We start from the raw sequence: 17,213 nt of genomic DNA, 5'->3' as shown, positions 1-17,213 counted from the left end.
ACTTGTAAATGTCATAAGATTTATTATGAATCGTCATTGTTTTTGTTTTGTTTTTTTTGTAGTAATCTAGCATATTTTTAATAAGTTTATTACTATTTCAGTTAAACATGGTGGACAATTTGAATCTTAATGCAGCCCAAAATGTACAGGCGATATATAACTTAAACTTTCTCCATAGGGAAAATGCACAGTTTGTCATATATTTATATATAATATCAATGTAGAATGAGGTCTAACGGTCCCGCCCACATCATACAGTATGATACATGGTCCCAAAAAATGAAAAAAGGGAGGGAATAACATTTAAACAAACAAACCAAAACTGCAATCTACATGCAAAACCAGGCATCAGTATAATCCTAAAATACATACACATATATGTGAATGCGTGCATATATCTCACATATATACATACATCCATACACATATATTCAAATGAAAATAGAAAAACAAAAACACTAATAAATTACACAAAGGTTAGCCTTTTTTTCTCTCTCTCGTTTGTTTGTTTGTTTTTAACTGAGTGTGAAGCACAGCATGTATCACTCCCTCTTCACAGATGTCCCCAAAATAAGGAAAAGGAAGTGAAACAGAAAAGTCAAACCTTGGATTTGGGGAGCGTTTGCAGCAGGAAGAGGATGTTAGGAGCAGGAATCACAGTGTTCTGTTTGAAAGTGACAGTATAAAGCAACAACATGGTGTATCCAACCATCCACCCATCAAGTTTACATAGAGAAATGGTAAGATGGCTAACTTTGTGCAGGTTCAACCAAGCGAGTGCATTCAGAACGACAGGCCATCTTTATAGAGACTCTTCACCCCAAAACTTAGATTTGTTGTTACTTTGCTCAACATTAGGCAATTCTATAGAAGCAGGTTACTTTTTTTCCCTTCTTCAATAGAACACTGAAGATTTTTAGCTGAAACTAACTTTGTGACACAAGTCAATGGTTACCAGCACTTTGACAGCCACATTCAGGCAAAACAAAATGGAAAACTGTGGCTCCAAGCAACATGTTGAGGTGTTGTGAAGCTAACTATCTATGACAAGAAACCAAACATTGTTTACATTATACATAATAATGTAGGACATACTTTTGTTTACATGTTATTTTGTCAAATTGAATGCCTAAATAACCCTCATTCAATCTCTCGTTTACATTCACACAGTCTCAACTCACAGTGAGTTTGCACACACATAAATCAGCATACACAAGTCATGTATGCATTCAGGAGTTCAGCTTCTTTTACAGTCTAGTTGTATCTTTTCATTAAGACCTCAATGTATCAACAGGAGCCACAACTATTCATTTACTTTAGCCTTAAGCAAATACATGTATACACTTTCGTTTTTGACTTCCAAACAGCTGGTAACTACTGACTTGATTTGAATAAACCACAGTTTCCTTCAAAAATCAATCATGTTCAACTGAAGAACAGCCTGATGGTGAGTAACTGACCAGCAAATGTTCATTTTGGGGTGAACTGTCCCTTTAAGAAAAGCTCTGCTATATGTAAAGGGGCTTAATATCCTGATTTCAATGTTTGAAACACAAAAACCCAGCATGTTTAACGTCCTAAAATGCCTATAAACAAGCGCCTACTTCACAACAGCTTACACAATCACACATGATGATGAGAATGGCTGTGCAGTGATAAACACAGAATGAACACGAGAGCACCGATCTACACTGGACAGGTGAAGTTAGAGATTTATCCACCTTAACGTAGTCTAAGACTTCATTCGTTTTCATTGAGTTGCTACAAGCACGAGAACATTGGTAATGCTGTTGATTTAAAGAAACAAACTATTTTAAAACGTTAATCAAGTATTATTCCTAAGTGTTATATTGAATAGCAGACGCTCTTACTCTGTTATAAATGCTTGAACGTACACTTTTGCGTACAGGTCTTTCTGTTGATTTGTCTGTTAGTTGAGTTTCCTTACATCCCACTGGTCTTTTCATTAAGACTGTGTTTGTTTTGCTCCAGCAGAGATGCGCTCCGCTCATGAGTTTCAGCAATGTTACTGCAGTGCGTAGGCAGCAGGTGGCGCCGCTGGGCTTGAATTGGGGCTTAATAGGCACTTACATTTGCTCACAAGACACTTTGAGGAACCTGATCTGTCTCAAGTCTGAATGTACCTGTTTTTGATTGAATTGAGAAGCCCCATTTGAAGAGTTCTACTACTTCAACACCTAAAACTTAATTCATTAAAGCCAACTTAATGAGCATAGTACACCCAAAAATGAAAATTCGGTCACACTTTTATACATGCTTTACTGTCACAAACCAGTTTGAGTTTCTTTTATCTGTTGAACACTAAAGAAGATATTTTGAAGAAAGATGAACACCTGTAACTATTGATCTCCACAATAGGAAAAACAACTACTTTGGATGTCAATAGTTCTAGGTTTCCAGCTTTCTTCAAAGTATCTTCTTTAGTGTTTAACAAGAAAGTCAGACAACTTTAGCACAAGGGTGAGTAAATAGGTTAATGTTAATTTTTGGGTGAACTATTCCTTTAAGAATAAAGAAACTCAAAGGTATGGAACCACTTGAGGGTGAGTAAATACTCATTTTTGGGTGAACTAATTAATTATTTAGGTGTAACAAGCTTAAGTTGATCCAATGATTTAGTTTTTTGATGTAGCTACACAGTTCTTCCTCCACATGCTGACCTTTAACACTCATATTTGATTTAGCTTTTTTTTGTTGGTGAATGAATGTAAAGCATTGACATACAGAAAAACATGGAGGGTAGAAAGGGAAGAATTGATTTGTTTCAGCACTCCACTCTAACATTACACCGACATCCAACGTCTTCATTAATTTAGACAAGCAAGTGCATGTATTTCATTCCAGCGCTGCATCGGCCACCACGCGAGCCCTTTCCTCACACGCAGGAGCGACAGCGGTCCATTTCTGAACGCAATCCAGTCGCATTTAGCGTGTAGCTCGACGTCTTTTCTGGCTTTATGAGTCCTGAAGTCTTTGAGCGTATGTGTGTGTGTTCTCTCAGGCCAGCTTCAGCGTGCTCACTGGAAACGGAGGAACAGTCACCATTGTCACGGGATTGAGCACTGTCTGACCCACCAGCCCCGGGTGATGGTGTGCCACCACGGCTGTTGGTTTTCCTACTACGGTGGCCTGTTGGCCTGTGACCGGCGTGCCGTTGACCTGTGCATGCGGATGGTGCGCCAGTGTGTGCGTGATGTGACCTACCACCGCCGGCTGGGAAACAGCCACCGACTGCGGGTACAGATGTGCAACGGGATGCACAGTGATGTGTCCGATTGGTTGGCCGCCGTTAGAGGGGGCTATGTGTGCCAGGTGCTTTGGTCCAGCGTGGATGACGGAGGCGTGGGACACTGAGGCGTGGGTGATGACTGTGGGTTGTGGAGGGGACAAGACATGGGACGGGGGCGCAGGGGCGATGGCCTGAGGGGTGAGAACTGCTGGCTGGGGTGGAGCGGAGGGTGGCAGGACGGGTTTGTGCTGTATGGAGATGTGTGTAGGGAGGATGGAGGGGGGAGGCATGGCTGCGCGGGGCTCTGCTGGCAGCGGGACAGGAGGTTTGGGTGCAGCAGACGAGGGTGGAGAGGAGAGCATGTCGTCTTCAGGGTCTTGGCTAAAGTTGTCTTCACCTTCTGGAAAGAGGATCAGAGGGATTAGATTTGATGTTGTCTGTTTGTCACTCAGAGAGGTGCAAGTCAGTGTTTATGAAATAATACTGTAGTTTTAGGGACAAATTGCCTGATTACAAACTAAGAATAATTAATACTATTTAGAATATGTAGACTGTTTCTGATGTGAGAAACCTTAAACATTAACCTTTCTATATATATATATATATATATATATATATATATATATATATATATATATATATATATAAATTGCACACAGTACAATAAGAATACATTAGTCAATGCATGTAAAACCAAACTAATAACAATCAATACTCACTAAAATCCAAATGAATGTTTGGTAACATCAGTAAATGCACTGAGTTAATGAACTAACAATAAATAACTTTACTACCATTAACAGATGATTAAATACTGTATTGTACAACTCAAGTGTTTTTATGTTAGTAAATACATTAACTAGCATTAACTAATACAACCTTATTCAGAGTATATACAGGAATCAGAGAGTAAAATTCAATACCTTTTAAGAATCTTTCCATACATTTTTTAGACCTCTTTGCCACTTTAGGTCTGAACCGGTAACATTGGCAACATTTTAAACATATTTACTAAATACTGATTGTAAGAAACTAATCCTAAACTGACGCATTATTCATATACTTTATAAAAATATTAATCCAGAAGGTGTCACCTATAGAACAGCAGAAATAATGGTGCTACCTTGGTTACTGCAGTAAACAAAGCAGTGTGACATCAAATATAGCAGGATTTTATCGATTTCATAAACTACACAACATCCCAAAATTTCATACTTTAGCATACAACTATAATTATCTAACTGTATTATCAAAAATGATGAAAATGATGAAAAACCTTTACAGCATTTAAGACTTTTTAAGGGCCTTAAATTTCTCTAAATTGATTTATCAACTTTTAATACTCTTTAAGACCCTGCGGGCACCCTGTTATTGCAGTGTTACCATATAAATTAAAATAAACATCTTTTCACAAAAGAAGATCAAAGAAAATATCAATTTGTGAAAAAACACCAAAATAAAAATCTTCACCAAGCCAAATCTTCATTTAAATATAAATGTTAATTGTAAAAATTCACTATTAAATTGACTTAATTTTAATATATATTGTATAATACTTTTGTAAATTGTTCCTGAACAATTTGTGAATATTGTGAATATTATGATTTAATGGTGCAGTAGGTGATTGTCTTCAGAAACATGTTTTGTTGTGCTGGTTGAAAGTCTCTTCACATTCTAATAGCAATGATTAAAGTAAATTATCTAAATTTATTTATATATTCTGGGTAAAGCATAAGACTAAAAAAAATGTTCATCCTATTAAATATTGTCAGGCCGACAATTCCCATTATTCTGATAAGCAGTCTGTCAACAAATGGAGATTTGTACATCTGTGCATCTTTTCATGCAGATAGATATGCTTTTTGCAGGTGCATGCGCGTTCAGGTGGACACGAGAGAAAGTCACAGCGATAAAAACAAATGCTGAATCAAAACTTGTTAAAAACCTGAATCAATACTGGAGTTAGTTTTGCACACTGGAGGAAGAATGACACCATGGCTAAAGAATTTCTTTTAGACAGGTAATGTTATGTTTTAAAACTATTTTAGTCACGCAGAGCTGAAGTAGATTGTGTTGTGTTATGAATGGGTTATCTGCACCGAAGTGTTGTTCAGCCACTGAAATCTCCTGGCGAAAGATTGATGTGACTATTTTCAATTTCAAAAGAGACCTTTTACAGCATCCATAATGTAGATTTTTTTGTTTAGTTGAACAACAAAACATCAGTAAACAGCACTATACCGCCTAGCCTGCTTTACTGAGCTGAAGCTGCTTTTATATTCACATCGGTTCATTTTTGAACAATGACAACCTGTGACGCAGCCCCTATATTGTTTACCACGCTACTCTGAATATTCAGTCTGAAATGGCATGTAAGTGTGGCTTAGTAATAAGTGTAATTCCTGCACACCACCGGCCACCCCCTAAGCATAGAGTAGTTGCTTTAGGACAAATCACATCAGAGAGCGAGATCATCGATTCTTGCGATGATGAAATATTGCACATTAAGTTTGGCTTGCTGCACAACTCAAAATGTGCTAGATATAAGACTATCATTCAGAATTGTAGTATTATAAAGTACTGTAATGTTTTCTAACTGGTGAATGACATGATCTAGTGGGTTGTCTGCTGTCATCTTTAAAGGGTCACAAAACACCAAAACAGATTTTTTGAGCTGTTGACAGTCATATGTGTGAAGCTGCATCACGGCCATGTGATCTTAGCGTGTATTCCAGCGTGGAGACTGGCTGTCTGTACCGGTGAGTACTTTGTGAAGTCTCTGAGTGTGCTGCATTCATTCATGAGAAAGACTTGGTTCAAACCTATCAGCGCGCTCTATTGTGTATGCGGTGCAACTTCATTAATATGCATGACTGTTTTTACCTGATACAGTGTTCAGACGGCAGAGAGACGCCACGTTGTGTTGCCAAAACAAGTGGAAGAAAAACAAGAACAGTTTGGAGACACTGGTCATCAGTGTTGTGTTTATTAATGTGCTGCAACAAAGGTTTTGTTTTCATTTTCCCGCTATGAGAGCGCAGCTGGGCTCACGTGTGGATTACAGTGCATGCGACGCACGACAAAAATGCGTGTGGATTACAGTGCACGCGACGCACGACAAAAATGCGTGTGGATTACAGTGCACGCGACGCACGACAAAAATGCGTGTGGATTACAGTGCACGCGACGCACGACAAAAATGCGTGTGGATTACAGTGCACGCGACGCACGACAAAAATGCGTGTGGATTACAGTGCACGCGACGCATGACAAAAATGCGTGTCTAAGGAACATTTTTTTACCCAAGAGCTTTTTGCATCTGGAAATGGTGAAATCCTGATTTGCCGCTCGTCTCCTTTTAATAAAGACGCGGCTGCAGTTGATGTTGATTGTCTCTACAGATTTGGTAAGTGTGTGTGATCAGTGGCCTTTGTTTGTTCCTTCAGATGGCAAAGTTAGTTCGTATCGTCAGCAGTACTCTATCGGTGTTTAGAGAAACACCTTAGTCAAATGATTTAATTACTAAGTTTACAGTACATTAATATCACAAAAATATTATGGACTGAAAGATTCTCTGTAAATGCTGCTCTCGCAGTGTAAATATTGCAATCAAACTATTACAGTCATGTTGAATTTTCGCCAAATTTTGTGACAGTCTACACACACGTGCGTCTATGTGCGGCATCAAACATTTCAGTCACTGTCTCCCTTACGCCTGTGTGTTTGTTTTGCCGCTGTAAAATAATGTGCGAGACTGATTGGCTGCATAAAATATAGCATATTTGCTATTAAACAATGGCAGAAAACACCATGTGAAAGAGTAGTGTGTCTCAATTCACAGTACACAGGAATAATGCAGAGTTTTTATTCTCTTATATGACGTGCGGTATCAAACATTCCTCAGCCACTGTCTCCCCTGCGTCTGTGTGTTTGTTTTGCCTCTGTGAAAATCAGCGCGTGTCCAAATATAAACTCCCATTTTTATCCAAATCCTTCCCTCTTTCCCTCCCCCGACACTCCCACCTAAACAGAGCTAGACACACCCACTTTCCTGACTTTTTCCGAAGTAGAGGTGTGAAAACACCCTGCTGAAAAAGGGGGGTTTCATGGCCTTTTAAGGTGTGTGTTCATGATTTCAGGAGCCGTGGCTTTGAATGGCAGGGGAGGGATTGTGTTTTCAAAGATATTGTGCTAACATATAGCATTTTGGCAGATCACCTACTGCACCTTTAATATAACCATTTCCTTTTTTTAATGCACCTTGAATTGTTATTTATGGCAGCGCTGAATTATGAATAATAAAAACAATAAATATTATTTTTAGAATGTTAATGAGAATTATAATGTTAATGAGAAAAGCATTAGCATTTTTTTTTAAATGGAGAAATATGGTAATATCCCTAACAATGTGTAATATTATTACATTTTAACACAAATGTATCATCAATGCTAAAGACAGTAGACCACTTCTGTGTGTGTGTGTATGTGTTGTACCTGAAGCTGTAGATGTGGAGGCCTGGTCATCTTCAGGCTGGACAGTCTGTCTCAGTATCCTGTTGATCTCTATGATGTCGATACACTGGCTCAGCTCGTTCTTCAGCTCTGCCAGTCTCTGCTGCGTGGCGATCTTCTCCCGAGCCAAACGCTCCATCTCGTGCTCGTACTCCTTCTCCTTACGCTTCAGAGTCTGCAGGAAACCAGATGGACAGGTATTTAATACTGACTCATATTTATTCACTGCACACGCTTATCCTCCCTCAGTCAAACACACTGTCGTTTCAGCGTGGCACATCTCTCAATTACCTGACAGTCTGAACACAAGTAAACGCTTTCATTCATGAAAAGTAAATGCAAACACACCCTGCTGCAGATAATAGCATGAGGAAAACTGCATCTGACAGCTTATGAGTTTAATAGTAAAGTCTGTTGAATTGTTTATCCTCCTAAACTAATAATGTTGTTTTATAATTATAAATATAGCTGTGTATCTGTGCAGAATTAAAATGTCAAATCAAATGTCATCGACTCCAATGGAAAGCATATTCACACGGTCTGAATCCTTTGTCCCCATATATAGTGCATTATGAGATTGACCAATAGAAAACAATAACTGTGACTGATTTCACCATCTTTTATAGTGTAGGGGTGGCATACTTTAGTTTCTAAAGTGTGTTTGATTGGACAGATAATCTGATGAGACGCTGAAGTGCAGCGTGATGTCATCAAAATCACTGATCCATTTCAGTGGAAGAGAGAAACCCATTATTATACATTTAATGTAGAAGTTCTCATTTTAAAGCAAGTGTATTCGCATCAGGTCACTTTCTGCGCTTCAGACCAAACACAATGTAATGTTTTTTCCTCTTCGGTGTGGTTGGCTTTTACACTGCTCTTTTTGCAAGTGATCCAGTGGTTGTAAACAAAACCACACACACACACAGACACACACAGACACACACACACACACACACACGTTAAAATCAGCTGTTTATTGGACAGAACTGCTCATGCTCCTGTGATGTTGCGTCTGCTGTTCTACCATCTAAAAAAAACGTCATCTACAAACTTTTGCTGGAGCTCTAAGGGAGTGTTCACATATTTGTGTTTATTCTAAAATCCACAAGCTGCGACCATTTTTTTGGTATTGTGACAGTTACTAAAGAAGCAGAATATTAAAGGAGAAAACAGTGGGCGTGGCTTGTTTTTTCTACTTTGAGCTCATTGGATGTAGTAAAGTAGGCATTTCATTCAGAAAGATGGGAAAAGGGTTTGGGGAGTGTACAACCTAATAGACACCTCCAGCTTACATCATTTCTGTTTGTTGTCAAAACTGACAGCTGGAGGGGCGTGGTCAAGTATGTTAGCCGCACCCATTAATGCAGACAAATGTAATCTGACAATAGAGGAATTACCAATTTACGTCGCGCATGACGTCACACGGGTCCCCGGTTGCAATAGCAAACATGTTGTGTTGTTCGGTAGGATGCTAAACTTAACTTTTACCGTATACCACACTGCTTTTAATGCCAACCTCAGACATGTTTGGCTAATAGGTAGCTGAATGGAGTGATTAAAAATTCAAAATTAAAAATGCTCGACTCTGCAGTTCTCATTTCATAGGAAGTAAGTTCACGCTATACTATATATTATCATTGCAACTACTAGGCATGGGCCGGTATAAGATTCTGACGGTATGATAACATTAGATAACAATATCACGGTATTGTGCTCACTGCTCTAAAATATATTCTTTTTAAATGTCTGGGTAAAAAAACAACTTCTCCCCCTTTGAACACAATATATTTTATTTGAGGAACTTTTGAAATATTTTGGGACAGTAAACCTGTCAGGCTAAATAATTCAACAGAATCATTGACTTCTGCTGTCTTCATTAGTTTCTAAAACACTGAATTCCTTACAATTTAAAATGGCAACTTTGGATATATTTTCTGCTGGAGATACTGTTGTCCTAAAAACAAAATAATAATAAAAAAAAAAAAACTTACATTGACCATAGGAACAGTATAGCAGAAAATTTTCCAAACTGTGATATTCCTTGAAACGGTCTCAAGCCATAATGACGTAGAAAATAACAACTTTACATTTTCCGTTGGTCTTAGTATGTGTAACTACAGAAGAGTCTAGCTTAAAATAGGTAAATTATAAAATGTCTTTGGTCATTTTAAAGCATTAGGTAATGGTCTAATCCGATTCAATGATCTGTACTAAGCTAAGCTAAAAGTGCTCCTGCTAGAACCAGAGATTGGCTCAATTGATAAAAAAAATGGTAAAAATCAACTGTTTGACTCTAGCGGAATTATAAATTGAGCTTTTTCTTTTTTTTTTTTAAGTGGTGTATTCCTTTAAGTTTTTATATATTTACAGCAGGACTTGATCTTAATATTGCAAGAGTTTGGGCATTAAAAGATAATCAATCCAACCAGTAAATCTAAAAATGAGTTTGCCTTTTTAAAACAAAGCAGTAGTTGAAACTCATAAAGCCAGCAAGAGACACGGTAGCACAGCAGTCACACGGACAAATAATTTGACCCAGTTTCTGTATTAGTCAGCTGACCCTCGAACCAGGCTAACGGGAACAAACTGTTTAGACTTTAAAACTCGAAGTAAAGCAGCTTCGCCCGTCCACATTCACGAAGCGTGTGTAAAAGAGGCTGAACTGCTCGGCGACAGCATGTTTAACATATGTGATCATCCCATTTCAGGAAACAAACCGTCCAGAGAGCAAAGCAGTTTTACACACCCGGCCGTCTGTCAAAGCCTTAAACATGTGACACACACACTGTTCACTTCCACCGCCATCCATCCCTCCCTCAGTTCAAATCTGCCAAAAAAACTGTGTGACAAAATGAGCATTTTGGCTGTGGATTAGGCAGAGGCGTGTGGAGTCACAGAGGACTGCGCTATCCAGAAGAACAGAGATGCAGATCATGCAGAGGTGGAGGGGGTTCTCCTGCGCGTCTGGGATTATATAACCCACTGATACAGTATTAAGGGAATATGAATGCGACTGGTGCAGTAGGTTGAGAACACACAGAAAAAGAGAGAGAGAGTGTGTGAAGCCTGATCTAGGATTAGTCAGATTGGACTATCTGGCTATAAACCCGCTTCACACAGCAGGTCAGAACACATACGCACACAACAAAGGCACACAGCAATATGTGCAAGTTGCTAGGTATGGGCAGGTATAACATTCTGATGGTATGATAACCTTGGATAAAAATATTACAGTATCATGGTATGACTGTATTGTGATTACTGCTATAAAATATATTCTTTTTAAATGTCTGGATAAAAAAAAAAACTTTTTTCCCCTTTGAACCCAATATATTATATTTTTTTAAAGATTTATGATATTTTGGAGCAGTAAACTTGTCAGGATGAATAATGAAAATAAATCATTGACCTCTGCTGTCTTCATTATTTTCACTGATTTCTTTATCATTTAAAACAGCATCTTTAGATATCTTATATAAAAAACTCAATAAAAAAAAAATCTTCCACATACCTTAGGAACGGTATTACAGAAAATTTCGGTGGTTTTAAAACCTTAACTTTTCCAAACCGCGGTTTACCTTGAAACCGTCACACCTGTTTTCTGTATGAATGATATACAGCCAGCCTTACTTTAAGAGTTAATACACACAGAAATTAATATTATGTTATTAATAATTACTCGCCTTTAATGTCATTCCAAACTCCTGAAACAGTTGTTCATCTTCAGAACACAAATAAAGGTATTTTAGATAAAATCCAAGAGCTCTCTCATCCTCCATAGAAATCAAGATTCCCGTCTCAAAGCAGGAAAAAACATCCTCAAAACAGACCATATGCCTTCAGTGGGTCAATCGGAATATTATAAAGCTAGGAGAACACATTTGTGTACACATGAAACAAAAAAAATGAATATTCAACAGTTCTGTTTTGAGTTGTTCTTATTGGTCAAACATTGATTCAGTTGTGAATATGTTTTTATTGATTATATTGATAATGTGCAATTATTATAAAGCAATTTCCAGCAGCATGCTTGATTCATATATTCTATTAAATGAATCCTTTATAGATGCAGCTATTGTTTTTTTTTTAAATAGATGGAGGTTTGATATGCCCCATTCACACAGGGTGTCAGCAAGGCAAGTTTTTTTATATTGCACATTTCATACGCAATAGTAATTCAAAGTGTTTTACATAAACAAGGATAAAAGAAATAAGAAAATACAAATTCAGCATCAACACTTCCCATTCACTTTGAATATGTGACGTCAAGCATTTCCGAACTGAATTATCGATTCGTCAGCGGCGCGTTGCTCGCTGCAGAAGTTGGAAATTTCTCGACTTTAAGTGCCAATGGAAGTGTCAGCCAATCACATCGCTTTATGCAAATACCCCAGCTCAGACAGTGGCCGACTAAAGACTAATTTCATTGGCTGATGCTGCTATGATGATCGCGTCAGCCCCAACTTCAGACTGTCAAGCGTTGACGCTGAAGCCCTGTGCAAATTGGGCGATAAGACTAGTCAACTGGTCAGTTACAAAACTTCAACTGAACCAGTGATGCTAGAATAGACTGTTTTGGTAGTGTAACCATACCATATTCTTTTGATAGCTGGCACAAGAGTACATTACTTAAGGGTTGAGCTTGACCAAAGACTATAATACACAAAACATGCCACTCTCACTCATCTGGTTTTGAATGGGGAAAAATACAACAGGTCAATATGGACACCCTAGCAAAGCAGCAGCCAATCATTGATCACTATAGAATGATGAGTCTCTGGGGACTTCATAGTAAAGAACCCTCTGGGGTTGGTAAACACTGGAATCTTCAAAAAGCTTGAAAGCTCTACTTTTAAAAGAACACTTGAAAACGAAACGTTCCCTGGTTTTGTAATCTGAATGAAATGAACGCAAGGTGCAGTCCTGTCTTGGCAACCACAGAAGAGCAGCGTGATCAGACGTGGCATTATTCAGAGGGCCATGCACAGTTTAATTGACAGGATGACATCCGATCCCATCCTCCAGAAATGACTACAAAAGAGCTTGGTATCATGAACTCCATTTGATGTGGAATTTGATGTTTCTTCATTCACAATAAGGCTGCACATGCTTATCCAACAAGCATTTCAAAAATGAGCACCAAGTGAAAGGACTTACCCTAAAAGCCGTTCACATATTGCGTCTTTTGCGCGAAGAAGTTTGATATTTCTAAAGGAGGCACAGGGATTGTGAGCGCATATTGGGAGGGACGTCCTCACGTTTTCCAGGTGCAACTAGTTGAAAACATCTCAACTTTTCAGAATGCTGTAAGCCCACCGAGAGTCACGTGACAAGAACTGACTGAATCAGCTTCATACTATTTATGAAACTGATTTACATTTTGGTAGACTAAATACCTCAGACAAACACAGAAGAACCAAAAACTGCAATGATTTTATTTTCCCCATAATTAAAACGGTATCAGAGCTGCAGCAATGTTTGTTAGTTTGTCATCCTCTGAAAACAGTTGATGATTGACTAGCAACAATAGATGACAAAAGGACCACGAGCCCAAATTGCGTTAAAAATGATGAAGGAAACGACTCACTTTACATGCGCTTTTAGACGTGATGTGTGAATGGCAAATTAAACAGACTTGGGCTAGACTTTTGGCTGAATGTTATCGGTTTACTGAGAATCATCACCAATGTATGTGTAACGAAGACCAGCTAGCGAAGTGCAATGTAGGTAAACCTCACTCCTCTGACATCTAAAGACGCTCTAGCGACAGAAGCTAGAGGCCATGGTCTTAAGCCTCCTTGTTAGAGCAAATGACTCCCATACAAAGAATCACCAGTTTGATCACAACTCAGAGCTGGTTGGGTGCAGAAAGACTGGTGGGTTACACATGGGGGCCCTTCCGGGATGGGAGTGAGGTTTAGATGGGCGAGTGTAACATTGACCAGCTAGTGAAGTACTATGCAGGTAAACCTCACTCCTCTGACCTCTAAAGGTGCTCTAGCGACAGGTCTTTAGCCTCTTTGTTAGAGCAAACAACTCCCATACAAAGAATCACCAGTTTGATCGCAGTAGGGCTGTGCGATTTGGGGAAAATATCTAATCATGATTTTTTTGACAGATATTGTGATTTGATTTACAACTTAATTCAAGCTTCAAGCTGATTTTAATTTAATTCAAGCTTCAGCTCAATAATCTGTAAGTCGTGGCAACAATTTTGCGACAGTTCTTAAAAATGGCCTGGCTTTGTTCTGTGTCTGTGACCAAAATATTCCCAATAATCACAAATGCTGTTTTTCTTTAATATTATTCGTCTATTAATGCTTCTGAAGCAGCAGATGGCATAATCCCACTTGTCAGCGCTTTCCTGTTTGTTTTCTTTTTTTTTCTTGTGTGAGTACTTCAGTTGTGCAGTTCTGATTGGACAGAATGAAAGTGCTCTCACTCAATTGGTTAGTTATAAAGCCCGTCAGATCACCCAATTTCAGCACGATTTCCTTGATGTAGGGTGTCATAAACGACAAATGGACGTCGTGACACAACATTCAATCGTTTCTTCTTGTGTAATGTGGCATAGTTCACGACAACCGATACCATGTCTGCGATGCCTCACGACACCATCGCAGAAAGTCTAGCATGTTTCATTTTCTGAAGCATAGCAGACTGGTTTTGAAGCGCTTTACCTCAGATGTTATTCGTTATTTTTGTTTACATATATATTTATATTGCAGCCTCTTGCGATTAACTAATCTCAAAGTTTCAAATAGTGATTGCGATTCGATTTCGATTAATCGCACTTCCCTAGTGGGTTACATGTACAATAAGACAAGGGAAGGACAGAGCATGACGTGGATCGCAACTTTATGGTTTAACTATAAAATAGGAGTACTGTTGGCAGTGGAAGTGTTACCAATACCGAACTAAACCGCACAGCTCAGTGGAAATGAGGCATAACCTGCACTCATATAAAGAACACGTATAAAGCACCGTTACACAAAACACTCAAGTGCTGTAATTCAGCTGCTGGTAAAACATCATTATAACAGTGCTCCATCAGGCCCAGTCAATAGTGATGTGTGTATAGACCTGCTCTGTCTGACCCCAGATCAGCTTCTGTCTTCAGTATATGAAGAAACACCAGATATCCCTACAGACCAGATCTCCACATCCCACTGGATATCACCACGGCAACAGCTGGAAGACGCCACCGTCTGCTTGGCAACAGAGCAGTGAAGGAGCAGCGCAGATGAAGAAAAGGAGACTCCTAACTAATGCCATCAGCAGCTCAAATCCACCTCCAGGGTTTCACCGCCCTCTGAAAATCTGCAGCCCTGATCCTCCTTAACATTCACTGTCATCACAACAATACTGGACAAGAGATTGGCATAATAGAGCGCTCAAGTCACACAACATTTCAACATTTGGTTTAATACATACTTAAGCAGACCTTTAAAAAGTTCACTTTCTAAGGTCAAATGAAAGGTTTTATTTCAAGTATAATTAGGTTTTAATAGTTTTAAGTTGCTCTATGTTAGTCAGCATAAAAAGTGCTTTACTATAATTGTATCAGGATGCTGTTGTTCCATATTGCACTTAAATTGAGTATATTTCAGATGTACTTAATCTACAACTCTATCATTATAAACATATTTGATTGCATTAAACGTTTCAGCTGAAATGATTGGATATATCGGTGAAGTATATTTCTGTTTACCAGGCATACATGCTTGTTATTAACAGTAAATTTAATTTTAATCGCAGAACAATAAAAGGAAGTTACATAAAGATGCGTGCAGGACCTTCATAACTAGGACAAACAGTACTCTTAAGTTTAACCAATCACATGTACTATAAATAAATAAACTCCTTATCTGACATGCAAATGGCATGATTAAGCATTTAAAACATTACATTTAACTCAAGCATTTTGTTTTTAAGTATAAAAATACTTTCAGAACTAAACTGAACTTCAATACTGAAAACGGTTTCAATTTACTAGAACTTCTATGTTAAGCTGCTTTGACACAATCTACATTGTAAAAGCGCTATAGAAATAAACATGATTTGAACTTTAAGAAGTGCTTTTTTTTTTAAAGGTAAGTGTTGCCTTTTCACTCAGTTCTTAATGAATCAAGGATGTTACTGAATTCACTCAAACTGTGAGAAAATAACATTTCTTAGCTTCAGTAAATAATTTGAAAGTGTGCACATGTCCATTTTCCGCAGTGTTGTGTCCTATTCAGCTGTGGTAAGTGTTTATTAGCAATGTCACAGCAGCCACAAAAATGCAAAGAAAAAGATTTGTGTAGAATAATAACTCTATAATAAAATAATAATAATAATAAAGTTTTGTAGAATAATGATTAGTAAAATATGAAATGAATATCATCATCATTGGCTTTCAAATGGGCTAAAATTATTTTTTATCTATTAATTTATTTTTTTATTGCTAATGTGTCAATATCTTGCAATAAACCTTAAAAAAACAGAACCTTCCTCAAATTCCTAGATCATCTATGAAAGCCTGGAGATAGACTTTTGATGTTACACAGTCACAGGCTGTAAACACACACACAAATACTCGAAACAATCTCAACTGTGGTACTGGGTTAACAACAATCCCATCTTGACATAGAACAAGGGAGGGGTTATAATTAAATATTTATTTAAAATTAAATATCCTGTTGGGTTATTAAAAAAGTTTGCTTTGATGCTTTTAAAATAACAACATTGCCAAAAAAAAATAAAAAGTTTAAAAATCCCACAAACCCACAACCACTAAAAGTGTGGTCAGAGCAGTGAAGGAGCATCAGCAGCTCACGTTCACCTCCAGGGCATCATCGCCATCTGAAAATCTTCAGCCCTGATCCTCTTTAACATTCACTGTCATCACAACAATACTGAGGGTGAGATTGGCATTGGGGTTTCGAGTATCACTGCATTTCAAATAAATGTAGTCAAGTTTGTTTTGGTGCTTTCAAATAACATTGTTTGCCAAAAAAAATGGTTTTAAATCCCAAAAGCCCACAACCATTTATACTGTGGTCAGCCACTCGACTCTTTCACACTACTGAGTGTAAAATAATAGAGAAGTGTAATTTATCTGCACCCAGATCAGATTCAGCACCAAAATTTAGGCCAAATCCAAATTTTATTTTATACTCCTACGTAACATTAACAATAAGGGTAAGGGTAAAGAAATAGAATCAAGACTGGGCCTTAATCTGCATTCAGTAAAATTCCTGCTGATCCCAAACCACCAACTCTGACCGTCATGCTCTCCTTAGTTTCATTAATTTATGAGACTATTGTCAGGGGCGCACATGACTAGTACACACCAGTGTGCATGCACGATTCAGATTTATACATTTGAAAGTCAGGAGCAAGCCAGGTAATCGAGAAAAAAGTGAAAGGACCAGTTGCTCAGGTAAATAGAAATCTGAAATCTTGC

At 38.1% G+C, this 17,213-nt stretch overlaps 1 protein-coding gene across 2 annotated transcripts in view; it reads right to left on the bottom strand.

Annotated features, from left to right (window-relative positions):
- Window positions 1-2: 2 nt before the first annotated feature.
- Window positions 3-17,213, bottom strand: part of mntb (MAX network transcriptional repressor b) — a 40,986-nt gene continuing 23,775 nt past the window's right edge. For both annotated transcript variants that reach the window (XM_056445750.1, XM_056445751.1), the window contains 2 exons: window positions 7,745-7,937; window positions 3-3,650 (listed from right to left, as the gene is read on the bottom strand). In XM_056445750.1, the coding sequence (XP_056301725.1) occupies window positions 3,019-3,650; window positions 7,745-7,937 (825 nt within the window). In that variant the 3' untranslated portion in view covers window positions 3-3,018. The remainder of the gene's footprint in view (window positions 3,651-7,744; window positions 7,938-17,213) is intronic.

This window comes from Danio aesculapii, chromosome 21 (assembly GCF_903798145.1).
Source record: "Danio aesculapii chromosome 21, fDanAes4.1, whole genome shotgun sequence".
Lineage (NCBI taxonomy): Eukaryota > Metazoa > Chordata > Actinopteri > Cypriniformes > Danionidae > Danio > Danio aesculapii.
The sequence above is the reverse complement of the archived record's forward strand: the minus strand, read 5'-3'. Positions and strand labels throughout refer to the sequence as shown.